This window comes from Strongylocentrotus purpuratus, unplaced genomic scaffold (genome assembly GCF_000002235.5).
Source record: "Strongylocentrotus purpuratus isolate Spur 01 unplaced genomic scaffold, Spur_5.0 spur5_scaffold_21, whole genome shotgun sequence".
NCBI lineage: Eukaryota > Metazoa > Echinodermata > Echinoidea > Camarodonta > Strongylocentrotidae > Strongylocentrotus > Strongylocentrotus purpuratus.
The window spans coordinates 4890132-4913280 of NW_022145607.1; the positions used below are offsets into that span (position 1 = coordinate 4890132).

The window sequence follows — 23149 nt, forward strand, 5'->3', positions numbered from 1 at the left end:
GATGTGGGAAACTTACCCCTGCAGGAATGGAGTGACATGTAGTACATGGTATATCCAATGGTTAGAATTTGCATTAGTCTAGTTGGTAAATGGCATTTTTGCATGAATATGGTTGCCATAATTCTCTAGTACATGTTTACACATTAAAGATTAATGGAGAATTGAAAAATTGGAAGGTAAACATGTGTATGCGCAACTATGCATAATTAAACTTGCAAAAATTATGATTCATATAAAACTCATTTGATGTAACATAATTTTTTTGTTAAGTGCTTAATACTATACAGGGGTGTACCGGTATAGAATGTAATTCCAATCACTATATAATAGGAACACATTTGATAAAATGTGAAGTAAAACAATTATGTATGCCACCCCTGCCAAAATGGAGTGACTTTTACATGAAAATCAACCTAATATTAAAGAGCTTTCATATTTGAACAGCGTTTTTCGTGAACTACAGGCAGTGTTTTGTACTTTTGTTGCAGTCATTCTTGAACATAGGCTAGAATATGTGTTTTGTTTATACAGTCGAACCTGCTTTAGTGACCAACTGACCACCTGTCTACAAAGTCCACGTTTTTTGTTTCCCTGGAAAATGGTTTCTCATTGAAAAAATTACTATATAGGAACCTGCACATAAAGACCACCTGCCTATAAAGACCACTTTTCTTGTCTCCCTTGAGTGGTCTTCATAGACAGGTTTCACTGTATATATTGAAATCAGTCATTTGTGAGGGAAGGGTGGTAAAAATGTGATTTGGTATTTCAAAAATTTACAATTAGATGAAGTTGTGTGAGTTTAATGAAGTCATTTTTAGATCACTCATCACTCTGTATTTTACGGCATTATTCCAACAACGACAACAAGGATTAACCAATTGCCTTTACTCACTACATGTAATCTCCAGTCATAATGAAGATAGAGTATCAGGATTCTTCTATCCTTGACCAGAATGATGGCTTGGAACAGAATATGATCGGGTAGGGGGTTAGAGTAGGTCAAAACATTGTTCAAGTAATATCAATATGAAGTAATATCAATACCCCCAAAACAAAGTCAAAATGATATGAAACGGTAATCATTTGTGATGCAGACACACACAAAAGTTGTTATAATACCTTTTTTTCAAACTAGTAAAAAATAAATTGAGGGGTTAGGCTTTTACAGAAAAACAAGAATACATGAACACACCAATGAACAGAAAACATAGATTAATACTTTTTAAGTTTTGTGAAGGATGTTCTCTGAAGGAAATCAGATTATTGAAGATTTTTATTGTGTTACATCAAACGCACCCCCCCCCCCCATCAAATCAAGATTCATCCACAGAGAAAGAGAGAGAGAGAGAGAGAGAGAGAGGGAGAGAGAGAAATAGGGAGAGGATGACCCGACAATAGCTCCTAAGACAATAACTCCAGGACTTTTTTATCAAAGGTATAGGGTTAGGGTTAAGATTAGGTATAGTGTGAAGGAAAAGTGACACAGAGCAATTGTCCCAGGAGCAAGTGTGGTACCCCTGAGAGGGCTATGTCAGAGATCTTACCTGCTTGTATTGATCATGTCTGTATAAATCTGAACCAATCAAACAGGTGTGATGCTGCCCTCACTCAACGCCTGTTTTGAATGTCAATAGTCATGTTTGTATTAATTGATGTAATGAGTTGATGTCATGTCTGATGAAGGTTATCTATGGAAGATGAATAGAAGGAGTGGCACATCTCCTTTGTTCAAGTTCGTCCAATTAAGTGACTCAAATTTCATCGAATTAGAATTTGGCCTACGTGCGTAATTTCCGCACATACAAAAAAGCAGAGAAAAATGGTGTTGCTACTTGTGAAACTAAGATTATTGTTATTTATTTTGATTTAGTTCATTTGAAGTAAATGTCTCTTGTTTGAATTAAATGTCTATTTATTTACTCATTGTGTACTTTTTAGTAAATCTTAATCTATTCATCTTGTGTTTTAAAGGGGATCATGCATAGATTAAATTAAAATGAGGACGAAATGTACTGTTATCAAATACTTGAATGTATTAGCTTAAAAAGCTTTCACTGTCTTTCAAAGTAAAGCCATGTTTTATTATTTATTTAAACTAAAAATGAAATACTGCAATTAGGAAAGTTTTGAATTGTGTTCAGCTTATATTTTCATGGAAAAACTTCAAGTTTTGTTTAGTTCTGTTTAAATTTCTTTAGAAGTGCAAATTTTGGCCTCATCATCCTGGTGACAAGCTAGTTAATATCAGAATCACCAAAGTTTACCTTCAAAATCACCAAGATTCCTGTCTAACTTTTCTTACAAATCTGAGCTAATCTGTGGTAATCCACAGTGATGACACATAACTATATTATCCAAGAGTTTCTCCTCACTCATTATACGATTTAGGTCCATCTTTTTAATCAAAATGTTTAAAGAAGAGAGGATGTGGAGGGTTGGAGGAGAGAAAGCTTGAAGTTTGGCAGGATTTGGGCCATTAGATGTTCCATGATGCGTGGTAAGTCCGGAGGCTAGAAGCCTGAGTAGTCCTTCCCTACCCTCAGGCCATAAGAGTTGATTGGCGAAGGTAAAGCTGTAACCTCCAGTCATTGACTTCTGGTGTTGTACAACTCTTAACATCTGCTGCCTGCTGGCTAGACCTTTTGGCTAGTCCTTCTGGCTATCCATTCTTTTGTTCATATATAAATAAGTGTAGAGTCCATGATATTTATGAAGGTGAATCTGAATTTTATTGAATTGAATCCACTGGCAGGCTTTTCAAAAAAGTTTGCTATGAAAATTGCTGTGGTATATTTAAATTTGAGTTTTAATCCTTAAAAATGCTTGAAGCTTTTTAGATTAGTACAAAATTACAACTTTAGTCAGCTTTGAACTTTTGATAGGCTTATCTTTATTATATTATAACAATATTACAAGGCATTGTTATTTCCTACTCACAATCTTACAATCCACAACATGTTTAACTTAAAAAGGCCCCTATTAATCCTTTAAACATTTTGCATTAGTGGCCCCCTATGCAAAACAGCACTTGTACTGATCAGGGTGTTCCACCCTAAAAGGGGTACATAAATAATTATTTAAAAAAACATAATTTTACATGACTTACAACTCTCAAGTTTTTAACCTAGTTCAGTCATCAACCAGTGAACTGAAAGTCAAATATTGATAGCTTTAAATAAGCTGTGAACAATGTAGGTTAGTTCAAACACAGGAAGTGGGTGGGATCTCCCATCAGATTATGAATACCCATCTTTTTTTTGCTGGTGATCTTGTCGTGTGCTAATATTATCTCTTCAAATGAGGTCATGTACAAGATAGGGAGTCAGCAAAATCAGTGATCCTGTTGATTGATATCCTAATTAATAGCACAGGAGAGAATCACAGGTAAGTAGCTGATTATTATCTTTCATCGTAGCCTGTTACACACCTCCCTTCTTGAGAATAGAGATCTCAATAGGGAATAGCAAACAACAATATCCCAAGCCTGAGGGCATTCCCATGGCTCACCTGTCATAGGGATTGAGGGTAATGAGGTGCCAAAAGCAAAATTAATATACAAATGAGTTTCATGGATTTACGTGAAACGGAAATATCTGTTAGTGAAAGAAAATAAGTTTTAAGCACTTTTGATAAGTTTTACCATTTTCTATATGAGAGAATGTTTGAGTGGATAATTGTTGGTTGGATAGTAACGCTGCAATGAGATTATTTCATATTCAACTGATTTTGCCATGATACGAAAATCACTTTACCGGTAGCTTGGGACACTGACAATCAATTGTGGTTTTCAATTTGATTATGACCTCCATCTATTGATAACTAATTTCATCACTGACTTATCCAAAGTTATCCCCAAATATTCCCGACCCTCCAGTTTGAAGATGCAAGATGATGAAGAGTTTTCTTCAAGACCTTTGTTGTGATGTATAGAGTCATAACAGAGAAGACCAATCCCAATTTAAGACAGGAACGCTGTTTTATGTTCATCTGACTCCATCACTCATCCCATTCCTCCTGTTCTCTGGTACTAGCGGGTGATTAGAAACATTAATGCAACAATAGTGCCTGTTTCCTCATTAAGCTTAAAGCTCATTTAGCTGAAATTCAGTTATATTTAAAGGTGTCCTGACATTCACTTTGGCAATATTTGCCAGGTGAATGCCTACATTCACTTCAGTAACAGTTACTCAGGGCTTTACTTTATCAAAACAAATTTAAGGTTAGGATTAGGGTTTGGTGTTGGGTTTAGGGACTCAAGTTTAAGGTAAACTTAGGGTTTGGTATATAGTTTGGTCCAGGGTTAAAATTAGGAAGTTAAATAGTGTGTGTGCACATAATTGACCATAGAACACTTGTGTCATTAGAGCATATGTCGTTAAAAGCTGGTCCAGGTGATCTTTTTAAGATATACATGTGTATATAAATAAGTGTGATGCAAGAGCAACTGGATACCCTGTGCAGATCAGTGATGCTGGGGGATATTCAAAATCAAAAAATTGCAAGAAAACTTGAGAGATATTTACGAGTACTTCATATTTGAATGCCTCACAAAAAATAACATGTTATGAAGAAATATCATACTGCTATCATTATGATCACATCACATGCTGCACACCAAGAATACTGATGGAGACTTCTTTGTGATCCCTTTAATACTACCCTTGCGCCTGTTTCCTCATTAGCTTAACTGTTAATAATATATGGCTCCCTCAACCAATTATGACCCTAATCTAGTCTTTGGCTGGACCTGGAATGAAAGAAAAAAATATGTCCAGACCGCAAGACTAAAGTTTGAGAATATTTTGCTACTTTTGCAGTCATGTGAGTAACAGCAGAAGAAGTAAGTCTCAAGTTTCTCTAAATCTGCTCTCTCTTGTCTTCAGAAGTCCAGACAATAATTTGAAATGGCCTTTATTTCAGAAGTATTTAAATAGCAATCTTTGATTTTTAAGTGGCAAATCAAACTGTATGCATCAATAAATGTTTATTAGGATAGAAGTGATAGTTGCCTTAGAAAGGAGTTCATGGGGAAATGATAATACATGTCTTGTACTTGTGCTTTTGATAAATGACAATATTTCCTACATGTCCTACAAAAGATGATGATGACTGTACAGTCCCCACCCCGCTCTGGTTTTCATTACATCCTAGCTCATACAAATTCATTCAAGAGTTCAAGTTTTATGACACCTGACCATCCCAGAGCGAGTGACAGCATCTTGTTAGAGGTTTAACAGTTGATTAGAACCATCTTCATTGTCTGAGCTACGCCAATAAATCTTCCCAGTTATGCCCTGATCAGATAGGAAAGACAGCCCCTGGTCATAGTGGGAAATGTCTTTACTCCAGAGTCCTAAGACTTCGGTGTTTGAAAAGGAGTCTCATGACAGTGCAAATTCAAATGCAGACTAAATCATGTCAGAGATTGAGAGATCTTTAGGAGAGGTGGGAGAGGACTATCGGAGGAGACGTTCAAGGGAAATTCAATCAGACACAAGTCACTGTACGCAGGATAAACCAGCTACCTGCACTAATGTCATTCCTCCTTTGGGTTGAAATGAGAGATCTTAACTTTGAAAGACCTATTTCCACTAGTTGCAAAGAAAATAGGACGCTTTGCTAGTTTGATGGAAAATTTGTTCTCTTTGGTATTGGTAAGGGAGAGAAAAGTGCTAAATAGTGACAGGGATATCAGAAAATAGTTGGAGATAGAGGGAAAGAGAAGAGTGACCATAAATGGACAGAAAATTGTACTGTAAAGAGCAGAAAAAGAGAGACTTAATAAGATGCAGACTGTGAAATGTGTACATACTAAGAGAACAAAAAAGAAAATATCATGGAAAATGAAAGGGAAAAGAAAGTGGAGAAATAAAAAGATAGAGAGATAGTTAGAGGAGGGGGGAGGAAGGGGGGGGGGGGTAAATGAGACACTAGTCATGAGCGTAAGATGTAGAGCATGAATAGGAAATCTCTGTATTTATGCGTCTTTAATTTTGCAGCGTCACGCAGACTGTGTTTTCCTCCCTGGAAGTTCAGGATCAAGCATGAGGGGATTTTAGGTTTGGCATTGAGTTATGTCTGCACTTTCATTCTGTTTGCGTAGATCCCTGGTCATAAAAATAGTTGTTTTTAAACCAGTTAGCATTGATTTCAGGTCATGTCCATCCTGCTGATTTGATTTGTGGGTTCAGGTCCTGGATAACTATGCCAAATCACATTCAACATGTCCGTTAAGGGCGGATGTAAATCACATGAATAGTAACTTTCTTTCTAGATTCATGCCACCTACTGAATATCAGTTTTTGCTAGTACAGAATCCTTTTTCTTTGAATAATGACATGATTGTAAAACAGCCCTTTTCACATTTAATGGGCAAACGTAGATTTACTGGCATGAAAAGTATCACATTTAGAATAATAACTGTATAGGGTTATGGTTTGATTGCTATATATTGAACATATTAAAAAATCTACATTTCATTTCTTCTAATTTTTATATAAAGTCCTTAGTTCTCTAATTCATAAACTTAGGCTATGGTCTGAACTACAGATTTACCATAATATAGTTACTGTCAGTCATAATTGTGAATGTTAACTTCTTCTTTTTCCTTTTTTTTATAAATATGGACAAAAACAAAATACTAACTTTTTATGTGCCTCTATTTTTTTACAAGACCAAGTGTTTTTGCTCTTGTATATAGTTCTTTTACAGTTTATTGCGTGCCTTTTCTTTTTGATAGAAAATTTGGTCGTGTAGTCTTATGTTGGGTTTCAACCTTCTTTGTAAATTTGGGCTAGTGTCGTTATTAGATTAATGAAATTAAATGTTTTTGGAAGACATTAACTATACATTTGTCATTAAGAAAAATAAACACTATCAATGTGGTTTATCACAAAACACTATTTCTTGAAAGCTGTCAATGATCGGAAGTGATTGGAAGAAGATTTATGATATATGGTGGCATAAGTAATAAAATGTTGTTAAGCCAAAGATTAAGAAAAGATAAAGAGGATGTAGTTTCGGACAGCCTTTTAAATGTTGGACATACTATTTAAATTGGATTTGTTAACAGCGCCGCTACACATACATGTAGGCTGTTTCTTTTCTCTTTCCACCTTGAGCATGCCTTTTCTTCATATTAGAAAGTTTGGTGGTATAGATCTTGCTTTCGGTTTTAATCTTCTTTATGTATTTGGGCTAGTGTCATTATAATTAGATTAATGAAATCAAAAGGATGCATTTACGTATGTCATTAAGAAAATTAAACACTATCACTGTGGTTTATCACAAAACACTATTTCTTGAAGCTGTCAATGATCAGAAGTGATTGGGGGAAGATTTATGATATGATGGCATAAGTAATAAAATGTTGTTAAGCCAAAGATTAAGAAAAGATACACATATAGAGGATGTAGTTTCAGACAGCTTTTTAATTGTTGGACATACCATTAAAATTGGATTTGTTAACAGTGCCACCACACGTACATGTAGGCTGTTTCTTTTCGGTTCCCAGCTTGACCAAATTAAAAAGAGGAAATGCGTCTTAAAAGAATAGCATGAATGTTTGAAGCGATGCAATCTGCCTACATTTGGCAAGAACATGTTTAACAGTACTTTCAGTAAGGGATGCTTGCCTAGCTGTAAGGCTTTTATATTTTGACCTAATTGTTACAGGTAGTTGTTGGATGGACTTTCAAAATCATTTGGAGTCTTTTCCCATATTTGTGATCCCTTTGCCTTTAGCATATTGCATGTTTACCTCTTGTTGGGCCCAATGATACCTAAACTAAGATTATCATATATAAATTATTTTTTATTTTTTTCCTTTTATTTTATAACAACATGCTTGATTCTAAAATGTTTAAATTGGACTTATCAATAGGAAAACAAACCAACAAACAAGCAAACAAATAAACAAACAGACGGACATGTATTTCAAATGCCTCCTTAAATATCAATTGGGCAAAAAGAATTTCTGTTTCGGTTTAATAAAATTTGGAGTGGACTATTAGGCTATTATTATTATTATATTACCTTGTAAATGAACTTGTTCGTTTCTAAATGAATTGATTATTTCAAAGAAACATATTCATGTGACAGCTGAATTCTAGTTTTCTTATTGGCTTATCCTGTCCATGTTCCGACAGGAGAAATATATATTTCAGCTTCTAGCTGAAGCTAGATGATGATTATGAGGTCTAATGATGTAATGTACCCTCGGGGCATGCTATCATCCCACACACACAGCTGGGCAGTGACATTAGTAGCAAAGTAATTAAGTGATTGTTATCAATAGCGGAAGACAGGGGTGGTAATGTAAGCTGCTGTTGTATTTTTCTTCTGAAAGATACCCCACATTTGGGGTGTACTGATAAATAAAGTTTACTCTTATTTTCTTCTCTTTTAAATTAGGGGGTTTATTGTTAACCTCATAATATTAGTTGTAACTAGAAGGCAATTGCTTCTTCCTTCAATCATTACATTTCACTTTTCAATTCAGTTTGAATTTTTAAAAAATCAACAGTTCTTCAGTGTTCAGGAATATCTTTCATTGCCCCAGTTTGTCTTGAAATGTTGACATTATGAGTAGCTCAAATACTGGATCTTCAATTGACATATATGGGCCTCAATTCCCTTGTATTGATATTCACACTGATTACAAGTCAAGGATTTGAAGATTAATTTGTGTATGGAAGCATTATGGCCAAGGAAATTGTTTAAATGCCTTCTGTTGGAAAATACTTGATAATAATTGTACAAATGACCTTTTAATTGTCACTTTACTTAATCTGTCAGAGGAACCTGTGCAACAGATATTTGTTTACAAGCCTCAAGTAATTGAAATAAGATAACAGTAACATACAGACTTCTAGAAATATTTGAGTGATATTGGCAATTGGCACTTCTGGGCTTTTAGCAAATAAAAATATTATACATTTTATCAATATTTAGTGCATTAGTGAATTAGTGTGGACTATAAACAGTAGAAGTGTTCATTATTATCATTATAATTGCTTTCATACATGATTTTCCAGTTCCTTGTTTTTCCAACTCTTTCATTAAAATGCTTTTAATGTGATTGACTATAAATATCAATTATTCTCAAGTAGACAAGAATGTACTGGTATGTTCATAATCATAACAACACAAGAGCAACATGAAAATCACTTCAACAACTTCAAGTCATTATATTAGTTTGTTTAGGTAAGCTCTTGCAATGTAAGATCTACTGTCTCTTCTATGCCCATTGGGAGCTGAAAGAGGAAACTCCCATTTCATAGGTTTGCGCTTGACCTATCAATTCTGTATTCATACCGAGGTTGTTCCTACCCTCGGGCTTGAAGAATGAGAAGTTTCGACAGGAATTGTTCAATTTTATAGAGTATCATTAAGGCCTTGAAAATATTTTCATTTTCTGAAGGGTAGAGAGGGTGACACTGAGTGTGTGATCCTGGGAAAGACTAATTCTCTGTTGTTTATATTTTGTCACTGATTTAGGTATTATTGATTTATTGATTTAATAATAGAGAAATAAAAATAATCAAATATAATTTCTTTATATTTGTTTATCAACAGAGTTCCTGTTGCTTTCTTTAGTGTTTATTATATTTGAATGTTTGTTATATGAGTATTTATCTCACATTTTATTTTGTACTCTACCTGAAGGATACATGTTAAAGAAAAATTGAGAGGGTTGATGTAAATCATGAACGAGGGAGAGACCCAGAGAAAGTGAGATGTCAGGTTGACACACAGTTCTGAAAGACAGAATTTATATTTTAACATGAAAAATAAATCAGCCCAAATAAGTACTTCTTTATAAATATATTCACTTCCTAAAACTTGATTTTAACAACATTAATGATTAGGCCAAGCATGCCTTTAATTAAGGAACCAGTTTGTTAGAGTCTATAAGGACGGCTTTAATCAAAAGTGGATTTCTGACTTATGTAGACTATACCTCCTTCCTCTGAAGGGATCATCATCTTGAAGCTTATGTGGTTGCTCCTTAATTGTCATGGCAACTAGATCCAACCATTAGACTCATCCAAGCTAAATTTACACAATGGTGGATCAGGGTAATCTGTGAAATGGAGATGTTGTTGGCAGCATTTTGATTTGTCATGTTTTATAGGAGGATTGTTGAGGCTTGGAAGGAATTCTTTGGAAAGCTTTTTGGAGTACCCATCCAGGAAGAAGCTATTTGAGATGAATTATAGAAGAGAGCGCTAGGAAATATGATGGATTTGGATTTTTCTGTTCCGTTATCTCTCCAGACGTGAGTCAGTGAATTTGTTATAAAATTAGCTTGGTAAAAGTGACAGACACAATCTCAAAGTAATTAGGAAGTGGTAAGAGAGATGAAGAAAAATTATAAGGAAGGTTAATACAATTTCAGTTACATTTCATTCCAATAGAGGTGGAGAGAAAAACACAAGGAAAGATGGACAAATAAAGAGACAGAAAGAAAGAGATAGAAAGAGAGAGTGAGTGAGACAGAGTCAGAGAGAGAGAGAGAGAGAGAGAGAGTGAGTGAGACAGTGGGAGAGACGGAGAGGGAGAGATCAACTGAATGTAAAGGGATGTTTTATCGCAACAATGTGTAGGAAGACTCAAATGTTAATTTAGAAAAAAAGAAATTGGATGCAAAACAGTATATGAGCTTTGTGAATTATGTTGACGTCATTTTATCTTTGCTTTGTCTAAATAACAAATCAACATATATTTTGATGTGTATTCAAAGATTTTCATTTTACCTCCAATAAATACAACTAATAATTTGTTGAATATGTGTGTTATCTAATATATTGCAGTTTTACAGACAAAATGAAAATTTGTGTTGGCATAAACTCAGATTACAGAAGCATTGAATTCTTCTTCTGATCACATACAATTCAAATACCTACACATGCAGAAAGGCATATTCTTCATCTTACAGTAAAGAGATTTACTTTTTAGAATATTACTTTTATTTGATTACAGAATGTCTGGAATCAAAACTAACTATATATCTCGATCCCAGACTAATGGCTTTTCACAAATTAATTTGCACAAATTAATTTCTATTTAGCTACCATGGTTTGGTCCTTAGAGAGGACGAGTCTTTGAGTTGAAAGACCTTGACTGACCCGTTTTCTTTCCTCTCGTACCATTCAGCTTACGTGAGTCGTCGTGAGGTAGCTAGTGATGATTGATTAGCCTACCTAGCTACCCTCTCAAGCTCATTCTGTTTTAATGATTGTAAACAAATAGATTCAATATCATTGAAAGGTACAGGTATCTTTAACAGTGATATTCAATCGAATGTTGTGAGCTCTCAACTTAAAGAAGATAATATATCAAGAATTGCAAGACACAGAATCATCAGAGAAACTAATATTTCCAACATTTAACCAAAAAAGGTCAAATAAGTTTGCTGTAATTGTGACAGATATTTTGATTAACATACTTGTGGGATAGTAGGATACCCATTTGTAAAATATTCTTTCCAATTTTTAATATCAGATATTACATACAAGAGGAGGATAGATTTAGGAGGCAATAAATTGAAGTTGAATTTCATTTTGAATGGTAAAACTTAAATTTTGACCAATAATTGCAACAGTACTCATTATCATTGATAATTGTTATTACCTGATCAAAAACAAATGATGATTGCTTACTTATCTGACCATCAATCTATCTTGTGGAAGACAAAAAATCTATTAAATCTTGGGGTACTTTCAATCAGAAATGAATTTTTATACAATAATTAAACAATTCACAATTTTCTCTGTGTACATGCTTTTCAAGTATTATTATTTAAAAAACAACCCTGGACAAAGATTTGATCTGTCCCCAACATTCCCTCAGGGTCTTGCAAATGGTTGCGGATCATAATGTTCCGCCAGTGATAAAACAAATGTCATGACAGATTTTTGAGTACCTGAGTTGTGTGTTTGATCTAGAAATTGATTGAGAGATTTCAGTTGCGATATCTGTGCAATTGTAGAAATTCTTCAAAAATATGGGATGCGTTTAGTTTCTGGTTTTGATAGAGACGTTCCTGAGGGATTATCTCATGCGCAACAGCCCAAGTTATCAATGTCCTGCATGGCAAAATGGCCACAAGTCATTTCTATTAGTCATTTTCCTTTCATTCATGAACTTCAAAGATAAACTGAAAACATTGTGAAATATCTAGATGAAGGGGAAAAGGACAAAACAATCGAGGAGAAGTTGCCTGGAGTTTGACAAGGTATCATAAAGATCAAAGTGTGCTACCCCCTCTCAGCTACAAGGGAGGTGAGAGGAAGGAGAAGGTGAAAACTAAATATTATCGTCACAGCAAGGTGCATGGGTGTGACTTCCAAAACATTGACGTATCGCTATAGGACACTTGAAAAAATATGGACCGGCCCCAGAACTCGGTACTAATGTAGCGTTGAGATTGCTTCCAGGAGCGTTTTCTTTTGAGAGGAGAGAGGAAACGTGAAGAAGTGAGTGAACGTAAGCTGCTGGTCGTAGCTTGTGACGTTAGTTCGCAAAATTGTTCTTTCCTGCCAGAATAGTGGCAGCCATTTCCTGTTGTTCCCCCGTGGGAGTGGAGCAGTCCACAGCAGGGGAGCTCTGTGATTGGTGGAGAGTAAGAAAGCTTTCCACCAATCAAAGAAGAGGAGGAGAAGTTGAGCTGTTACAAGTTTGTTTCATGAAGGGATCAGCTCAGAATCTATTTTTTTTAAATAGGGGTTGATTTAGAGGTGTTGTAATGGTTTATTTTGGGGTACATTACGTGTATATCGGGATATTAAACAATGGAAAGTAGTAAATAAAAAATTAGATTGGCACATATTGAGAGGTTATTGTTGGAGTGTTTATCATTTTCTTAAAAGGAATGAATACACAGGTATACAATACCTGAATAACCAATACATTTGTTATTTTTTTACAACATGCAGCAACTAAATTTTTGTTTTAATGTTCTATTAAAGCACATTGATTTTGAATTACATTTGAAAACATTTATTTTGATATTTCTTTAGCATACATAGGGGAGAAATTCAGAGAGAAAATAGGGGAAGGCATTTGATGAATGCAAAGAAATAATACAAATATGAGATGAAAAATAGAGATTTTGAAGATGATATATTGGAAGATAACAAGCGAGAACAGACCTTTCTTATCTTCATTAGATTATAACCTTGAAGCCAATATTTAAGCAGCTTTGGAAAAAAAACAATGATAATGATAACAATAACTAGTATTTAGTACGCTCTTCATAGTAAACTATATCACAGCGTTTACACAAAATAATCATACATAACATACAAATGAATTTCATCAAAAAAGATATCAACATTCAAAATGTTTGAAAGGGATAGGGATAAGAAAGGGCTTGAGTTAACTATTCAGAGAAGAGGTATGTTTTCAAGAGTTTCTTAAATAATGAACTTGAAATAAAAGCCATCCTTTAATTTTCATCTAATTAACAGTTTTAAACCTTTTAAATTTTTTAAATTAAATCCTTACACAATAAAAATAGAATTGAGACATTGTCATATGCCTGGCGGAATGACAGAATTATGAATTTTGTCATATTTTCATTTCAATTGATACAAATTATAATAATAAATTATATTTATTTAGCACATTTTAATATAGAAATGTTTGTAAGCTCTTACCAATATTTGTCAAATCCATCAAAAGAATCTTACATTATTAAAGACACTAACAATTTACAAATTGATCTTATATACAAAGGAAGTAGTAAGCAGGACCATTATGTAAAACAACCTGCGAGCTGATCAATGTTATCCTGTTAAAGGATGTTTTCATAAATAAATAAATAAATATCAGCAAATTGCTACATGTTAAACATCCTTAAAACTACCATATAATGACTAAACATTTCAAGTTTTTTGTATTTAAATCAAGCGGAGAGTGTATTAGATCACCTTTTACTACCTTGTTTAAACACACTGAAAAGTGTTCATTTTGTACGTTTTGTTAAAGAGGGGCCCAGATGAGTGATAAATGCAGTACCGGTACATTTTATATAAAGTGAACTTTTGTTTACCGGTATCTGCTGGCTGTGCATATATCCATGCCCTTCTGCCTGCACATTATGTCATGTTAAGAGAATGTCTTAGTTCTTACCTGTATTTTCACCTTTCCATAAACTTTTGCCCTACATGTCACACAGTATGTGTCCATATTCCTTTATTGGATGGATAAAAGAAATTGGATTACAACCTGAGCTCAACCTGTACATGGAGGTATTTGAATGTCTGAGAAGTAGTGGAAGGTCAAGATACGATTATCCCACAGCGATTGAGAGCAATCAGTCTACGGGGGAGTGTTCGGGGGAGATATCAGAGGTAGGCCTGGGAACAAGAGAGCTCAAGAGGGGTGCGTTGGAAGGGTGTATAGTGAGGGGGTAAGATTCTAAGTCCATCCCTGAACCTATCACCCTGGATTGAGGAAGAAGTTATCCCCTTCATGAAGTTGTGAATTAGTCTTGTTGATAAGACTGTGCCACGCATATATAAAGAGGATTTGAAAGTTAAGGGGAGAGAAATTATAGAATTTTTCCTCAAAGTAGTTTGGGGGAGAACAGGCTACCGGTCGATGTTGGATTTATCAATTATCGGGATCGGTTCAAAGTCTGTGCAGATAAAAGAGCTTCTGTGTGAAAGTGGTGTTTTATATTTTTCTTAGTGCGGTGGATGCTCCATGGTCATAAGTTTTAAAGAGGTCAGCATTACTATCCAGCCTGGTTTTAAGACTAGCGTGGACAGGCCGTAGTGCGCAGGCTTTGCTCTCGATTGGCCACATGATCTTGTACACTGCTGGTAACCTCATGACTGCTGCTTGACTCCTCAAATATCGGACGAGAGAGAGAGAGAGCGAGCTCAGCAGACACCCTGGTGTGTCATTCACATTCTCAAATCTTGTCTAGTTGAGAGCAGCAGCAATAAATTAAATCAGCCGTCAGAGACTCTTGCTTCTTGATCGACCGGCCGGGTGAGCGAGAGACAAACTCAAGATGGTTCATCCCACGTGCGTGTCCAACGCGACCCTGCGGTCACAGCGGACTGGTGACGCTAGTAATATGAAGGATGTTGCAAATTCATTATCTAGTTGTCCAAGTATTAAATTATTGTCTAAGCGTGACCAGCCACTTAAGCCCACTGGCGATGCTCAGCTTAAGTATTTCCCGAAAGTTGCGGACTTTGGGGATATCATTGCCTTTCTGTCCAGGCAATCCTACCTGCCGGAGCTGTCAAAGACCGGGTCTAAAGACATCGAGAACACTCCTAAAAAGACAGGTATCAAGCCAATTCCGTTGGAGAGGCAGAAGAAAAGAAAGGAGGAAAAGGACAAAGTCTGGGAGGAAAATGTCGAGAAAAAGGTCAACTCACCATGCGCTAGAGTGACTAACATGGACAACAGAGAGGCTGAAAAGAATTTGGGAAAAGAGAGCGAAGAGGAGGTAAAGACAGTTGAACTGAAAACAATAGAAACAAACACGACAGGAGTGACGCCACCTCCTTTCAAATTCACAGACTTGCTGGATATAACTAAATCAAGAAGACTGCAACGTTACCAGAACAGGACAAAGCCTACAGAATCTCCCGACAAAAACCGGGGACCAGTCCCAGATCCAAGGACACCAGCGCCCAGAAAACAATACCCCAAGCCCATCATGATCGAGACGTCTTTCCTTGATAACTCACCTTACATCATCCCCGTGAAGAAACCAGAGAAGGAGAAGCTTCCATTTGATGATAACAAGGATGGGCCTCTCATAATTCCACTGGACTCCGAGAAGGCCAAACTTTTTGAGAGTCTCAACTCCTACGCCCCTCAGGTGCCCTTCATACCACCGCCGCCCCTGTGGAGTATGGTTAGCACCCTTCCTAGAGTACCCCAGCCCATGATGGACCCGCCCTCCTACAGCCCCCCTTCCAGTCCACCTCCGTTCTACCAGCCACCTAGCCCTGAGTATACCAACCCACCGCCTCCCATCGATTACGATGAGAATGTTCCTCGTTTCCGTAGCAACACGCTCAATTATCTTCATGAGGTGAAAGACTACCTGACGATGACCAAGAAGAGGAACCAAGTCAAACAGAAATGTAAGATTCATGCATGTGATCTTATTATTGTAATATTCTGCATGACTATTTCTAAATGGTATTTGGATGATTTTCACCTATATGCTCATAAATATATCAATGATTTGATATCTTTTCAGATTGCTCTGCTTTAAGGGAAAAGAAAATTAATGAAAGAGAAATATAATTATAACTTGTTCCTTCTTTAGAACTTAGTGCAGCTTCTCAAAACTTCCATGGATCTTTGAAAGTCTGATAAATTGCATGAAATTGCATACAAATTTAAGAATATACTTCAGATGGTTCGCTAGTGATCGCTACACCTATAGTTTCAACATAAGAATCATGGAAGAGAAATATTGAAGTCCAGCTATGTAATATACACTAGTAGATAAAAGTCTGATTTATATTATTATAACAGATTAATTTTGGGTTATGCTACATGTATATATGTAGATACTCCTATTTCATGTGTTTTTTACTGAGTACTTCATTTTGAACTACTTTTGAATTCCATGTTATGTGTTGCTTTCCAGAGAGAGAAGCAAACAAAATATTTTGGGAATTGCTTTTCTAGATTTTTATATTTATAGTATATTAAAAAAATATATGTTTGCAATAATTTTAACAGTCATGTGAATTTCTAAAGTAAAGTCCCAAAAGAGCTGAACAGATAGAAAGGTTATTATTAATCTTGAGTTTATTGATGGTATCAACAAATGTTTGTTTTGTTTAAGTGTCTTAACAATTGGGTATCACTATAATAGCAGCATATTTCAAAAAGCTAAGTGTTTGAATTATGTTAGCAATCAATTTCATCTTTTTTTCAAAGAATGTTAGTTATACTTTTATTCAAGAAGTGGGACTTCAGTTATGATTATAAGCTTATAACTTATGATGAGTATATAAAAAACTTAATATGTCATTTTATGGAGAGTCATTTTTTAATGAATAAATGTGTCCATATTATTTTTATTAAAGAAATTTGTCCTATCAGTGATATGAAGTAACTTTGAGCATATAAAGGTATTTTGCTGAAGTGTTGAATTCTTACTCTGCCACCATGTCTACAAGGATGATTATGTAAATAAAAAATATGATTTCTTGAGACTGAGGCTACAGCTGTGGCTCCATGAATGTACCCTTTTTTCATCGTATTTAGTGTTACATGATATCCAACTTCAAAATGTAAGAATCCACTCTGAATTTCAAAGAGAGGGGGAATTTCTTTCCCCCAAAATATAAACAGTGCAGAAAATACTTGGATTATATTAAACTTTGCAGGGTTAAACATAAATGTTGTTCTTCCTATAATTCTTATCATTCATAATTTCATATGCATCTGTTTGCTTCCTTGTTTTCCTAATTTATTTGATACATAAAAGTCTTAGGAGCACTTCTGTTTTTCATAGAGTTAAAGTATTCAGATTTTAAACTAATATTTGTAATAAAATCTTATTTGGAATCTTACTTATTATCACCAATGTGAAAATCTCAATACCCAGATTATAATTTTAAGTTACTAAACAAATTTAGATTGCTAGTTCAAGGCATTGACATATATAAATCCCACTCGGCTAAATTGGTTTGCAAATTCAATTTTCTGTGAGCAAATTCAACAAATTTCCTCAACAAGGTGATGTCATCATGAGGGGTAGGGAGAGTTCGGCGAGGGTTCTGCATGTGCGACTCTGATACGGACAGCGCTAATCTGGCCAGCTCATTTCTGCTTTTAATTCCCCGGCTTGGAGTTCGGGGTACCGGGGAAGTCTCGGCGAGTGATTGGCTTGTCAAGTCTGTGTTCGGTTGGCTCCAGATAGATTATGATGAGTCGTCTTTACTCTGCCCACTCCAATATTAATTAGTAAATCCTAAATGTGGAAAAGTTACTCTATGAACTGCTTAGAGGCAAGTTGAAATATGATTTATATGTTCTTAAAGATGACCTTAAATGGTACAGAATACAGTACAGATTGTGAAAAACTGTTTTCCACTTTCTTTTTATTTGAAATGCTTGAATTACAGTTTGCCCTTCAAATGCACTACTGTGCTTAAATTTCTGAACTGTGCTACCAGTTAAATGTAGACATTTATTTATGATTTGATTTGGAGTTAAATCTTTGGAACTTTGGGAAAATAGAAACAATTGGATTTAAGAAAGAAGGTCATTGCATTCTAGAAGCTACCGAATATGACTTGATTTTAAATTCAAATGTAAAGATGTTTCATTTAGGTAAACTGTTTGTTAGGTTTATGATCTCATATTTAAATTATTGTGTTGCTGTTTGGGGTAATTGTATTTGAACTAAATTAGATAAATTATTTAAATTGCAAAAAAAAAGCCCTTCGCATATGCCTTGGATGTCATTATCGTGCCCATTCTGCCCCACTGTTTAGAAAATTGAAATCTCTTAATATTTTTGATTTGTACTATTACTCCATTGCCCTCCTTGGTTTCTTTTACTTTCAAAATAAATTACCTGTTAATATTTTTCAGATGTTTACTCTTAATCACCAGATACATAACCACAATACCCGTTTTATAGATTCTTTTCACTTATGGCCAGTAAAAACAAATAAGGTAATAAAATCAGTACGTCATAATTTCCCTGTGATTTGGAACTCCATCCCCAAAGATGTTTCTGATTGCAAGTCAATTAATTCCTTCAAAAAAAAGTTGAAGCAGTTTCTTTATCTCAAATAAGTATAGTTACTTATCTTATGTTTATATTTGCCTAAGGGCTTTATTTATGTAGTTCCCATTTCATTTCTAAATTTGTTCATGAATAATTTTGTATCTTTTGTATCAGTGTAATTTTTAATCGAGAATGAAATAAATGCGAATTCAATTCAATTCAATTAAATACATCTGAGTAGTTGTATATGAACCCTTTTGATATCAGAGGCAATATACTTAAAATAGCACGTCATCTCTAAATTGAATTTTAATCAGAGTGAAAATTTGCACTGGAACACAGGAACTTTGAGTATTACTGAAGAAGTGACAGCTTCTCGTACCTGTCTGTTGTTTGATATTCCCTCTCAACAAGGCCTGCTTCTTTAGTTGTCACTCCATACCCAGGTTTAGTAATTAATTCCTGGTATGAAGAAATTCTTTTGTGTGATGCTAGTCCTACAAAGTATCTATCATGAAATCATGAAAGCATTTTGAGATATTTTTAGACTAAGTGAGTTGGTTCTGTTTTATACTATTTGATGATATCCTGTTAGATATCATCACTTGATTTCATCCATGCATGCAATAAATCAAAAGAAATAATATACAGAGGGCATTTATTGGAAAATGTCTGTTTTCTTTCGTTAACGTTACTGTTTTGACGCCGTTCCTACGCTGTCGTTCCGAACGGCCCTCCCAATTACCTAGCATCCTCCCCGCTATTTTTCTTCTCCGCTCGATCGTAACGAAAGCGTGGCCGTTCAACTTGTGGTAATGATAGATTAATGTGTCGGGTTTCTAGCAGGGCATTTTGTCGTAAGCGATAAGTTAATTTTCCCCTCGGGGCCTGTGGTAACTGTGAATTGTTTGTAATAAACATCAAGAGCCGATTTAGTTTCTTGAACTTGGTCGAAGGGTCTACAGGTAGTTGAGGATGATGTAAGGGTGTTACCTTATGACACCACCCAGGAAGGATGGGGCAATCACTTGAAGTTAATCTTGTGATTTTAGAATACCGGTAGATGTTCCTTTAGAGAGAAAATGACTTTATCTTTTTTGTTTTATCTCAAACATTCAATTGTACAATTTATCTACATATGTAGAATTACTTTATCCACGTATGTAGAATTACTTTTACAAATATTCTTTCTGGGAATTTTCGCCCATTTACTGTCAATGTCAAATCAGAACCAGTTTCAAATTTAATTGTGATCTTTTTTTCCAAAATACTCTGTTCCCTAAATCCGATTTCCCAAAGTCTTCTCATATATAGGAGCACTTTTCACCAGCTGTTAAATTGAACAAAATGGGATAGACTGTTCAATGGTATAATGTAACCCGAAATATCTGCCTGTATTTTTTCCTTAGCAGTCATAATGTATTTGTGAACATGTGCTTGAAATGTGCAAAACAAGTTTTAGTCAGAAAGAGATGAAATTGTTGACGAATCTCTAGGATTTGTTGCTCAGGGAGTAAGCTTGTTGAAGAAGGGAAAGCTAGGGGGTAATCAAATTGTTCTAAGAAGCGGAGAGAGTGGATTTATACTGGGTGTGTGCAGGGCAGGAGATAAGCTCTTCTGTAACTTGGATATTTTTATATCTCAGGCAAATATGGAATTTTTCTGAGGCCACAATGTTTGAAATGGGTGAAAGTATGGAGTAATTTAAAAGAGACTCTGATGTCAGTTGCTCCATAATACAAGTGTGTACATATATCTGTAAGTGTAGAATTCTGTTCATTTGCAAACAAACTCAGCTTGGTTTGTATTCTCTTAGCTGTGATGATCTCTATTTTGAGAGACATTCAGAAAAAATATATGACAAAGTATTTAGTCTATGAGTAATTATTTGTGTGGCTATGTTTATGAGTTCTAACATTATTAGAACAAAGCAAAAGACTTTCGAACAAATCATGTAATTGATCAATACAAGAAACCGAAATAAAATGTTTGTGGAAATGTTTTCAGAACCAGCGCCTTCCATCCTCTGGAAAAGGTGCTATAATAATCCAATAATTATTTCATCACCATTCTCCTTTTATTCAGCATGTGAATGTTATTGCCCAAAATTCAGTTTTGGTATGTTATCATAAAAAATCATTATATATTTGGGCAAGTTCATTATTGTACGGTATACCGGTATAAATTTTTCTTTCTTTATCCTTATCCTTACTTTGATGTGTGAAGAAATACAACACTGACGATTTGTTTTGTTTAAATTCTTAGAATTATATTAATTACCTTTTATTTTCTTTGTTGTTTGAATCTTTGCAGTATATCATCTACAGTTAGAAGCACCCAAGCCCAGATTAATCCCTTGCCAGTCGATAGGAGTCTATGGCCCACCACATTATGGAGATGAGTAAGTAGTCATTCATTATTAGAATAAATCAATCTTCTCAAATAATGCAATCTTCCTAATGAAAATAATAATAATAATGATAATATTCCGCTTTTATATAGCGCTTTACAGATATACTATTACCCAGGTCATTGGATTCAATACTTGTCCGCACTCAATGTGTGCATATTTTTCACTCCATGGGGAGCATTCCAGCCATGATAATGGCAATTTTGTTTCTTTTAATCTTTAAGGTGATTCAGGTTCAAGTACTCAGGTGATTCTACTGGTAACCCTTTTTTGATAGTGTGTATTGGGTGTACTTTTGTTTAAAGAGAAATTAGTTTTCATTCAAACTGATTTACTCTTTTTCCTAATCCAATGTACCTATATTCACATTGGTTGCAGTGACATGTATGCTCACATGAGTGCACTTTTAAAAGGTTTAAGTACATGTACAAGGTGGTGTAATGTGCTTAAATTAAGCCTATTATAGACCCCATATAGAAGGGCTGTACCATCACCCAGTGGGGTATTTCCTTCTACAATTTCCACCAAACAAGAGTTATTACCATCCAAGAGGGGGGTAACTTCCAAACAACTTGTTTTGGTAATTATCTCTATATTAACCTCACCTAGACCCCTTCTTCTAGCACAAACTTGCACAAAGAATTTTTAACTTGATTTCAATATCTACTTTTTGTTCCTCAATTTTAATGATCATACTTATTTTTCAGCTGAAAATTGTTATAAGTTTCAGAGGCAAGATATGAATTTTGGCATGTCATTAGACATGGAACCATGGTATACATGTAGCTAAGCACCCCTCCCCCTCCCAAAAGAATAATATATTGATGTGCGCACTATAACTTATGTCTTTCTTTAAGCTACATGTTCCCTACAATTTTCCAGTAATATCCAAACTGGTAGACAAAGTCCATGTCTCGCATTTGGTATGTTAAAAAAAAAATCAATTTGGATTATTCAAAGCATCCAGGTCTGCCTATTGCAAGTAGGCACGTACTAAAGAATGACATCATCCGCTATAAAATAAAGTTACATGATCGTAGCTCCTAGGGGAGGGGGTATCTTGATAAGGGAAATGACTAGAGAATACTCGTGCACGGGTTATCACACAATATGAGAGAGGAAGAATATAAAACCTGCAATTATTGATAACAAGTCTGTATCACAACTAGGATCACAATTAGGGTTGGGGAACTTGGGGCACTGTAGAGGGCTTTCTAGACCTGGATTGCCCCCCCCCCCCCCCTCTCTCTCTCTGAGAGCGTGAGGATTAGAAAGGAAAAGATTGATTAACGTTCATAACTTCTCAAAAACTTTGCTCAGGATTCGAGACTTTTCTGCAGCATCTTGATATCAGGATAAAGAAGTTGGTTAATAGTTTGAAATGATAAGAGCCTTTTTACCCCATAGAAAGCACCTGCAAAGTCATTATATTAAATATAACAGAAATGGTGCTCTTGCAGGTGGCATTGTTGCTACACCTGTTTCGTTAAATTGATTTTCAGGAATTTAATTTGTTAAGTTTTTGTTTCAGGGGATATGTTTGCCAACCAAACTTCCATGCCTTTGATTATATTGTTCTTTGTATCTATACTTATCTTATATTGAGTATTCAAAGTGATATAAATTAAAGTCAAAAATTTGTTCTACTCCAATCAATCTCAGACAAATTTTGATAAGCAAACATGGCATTAAAAACTGAAGACGTACTAGGTTAAATGTATAGTAAGATGAGAGATTAACACTTCTGGAGTTTGTTATTTTATCATGAATTTTTAAATTTAGTATTGTTTTTAATTCATTCAACTCCATTTTCTTGCCCATACCCTGGTAACCCTGCACTTATATTAATAACCAAAAACGGCAAACCCATAAAAACCATGACCACAAAATATAATTAGCGGCAAACAGATAAAATAGAGGAAGCTTTACAAGATGTAATTACCCTATAACCTTGTTAATGATTGGTTGATGGACATGGGATGGAACTTAATGCAAACATAAGT

General features: G+C 35.0%; 1 protein-coding gene across 2 annotated transcripts in view; it reads left to right on the forward strand.

The window, feature by feature from the left end:
• The first annotated feature begins 14525 nt into the window (after positions 1–14525).
• The window catches only part of LOC574628 (N-chimaerin), a 29361-nt gene continuing 20737 nt past the window's right edge, over positions 14526–23149 (forward strand). Inside the window, exons 1-2 of one of the 2 annotated variants that reach the window (XR_004065840.1) lie at positions 14526–16121; positions 21050–21137. Coding sequence is in view for 1 of the 2 variants with exons in the window: in XM_011675764.2 (XP_011674066.1) it covers positions 15029–16121; positions 21050–21137 (1181 nt within the window). In the remaining variant the exon portion in view is untranslated. The remainder of the gene's footprint in view (positions 16122–21049; positions 21138–23149) is intronic. The other variant, XM_011675764.2, reaches the window with a different exon arrangement.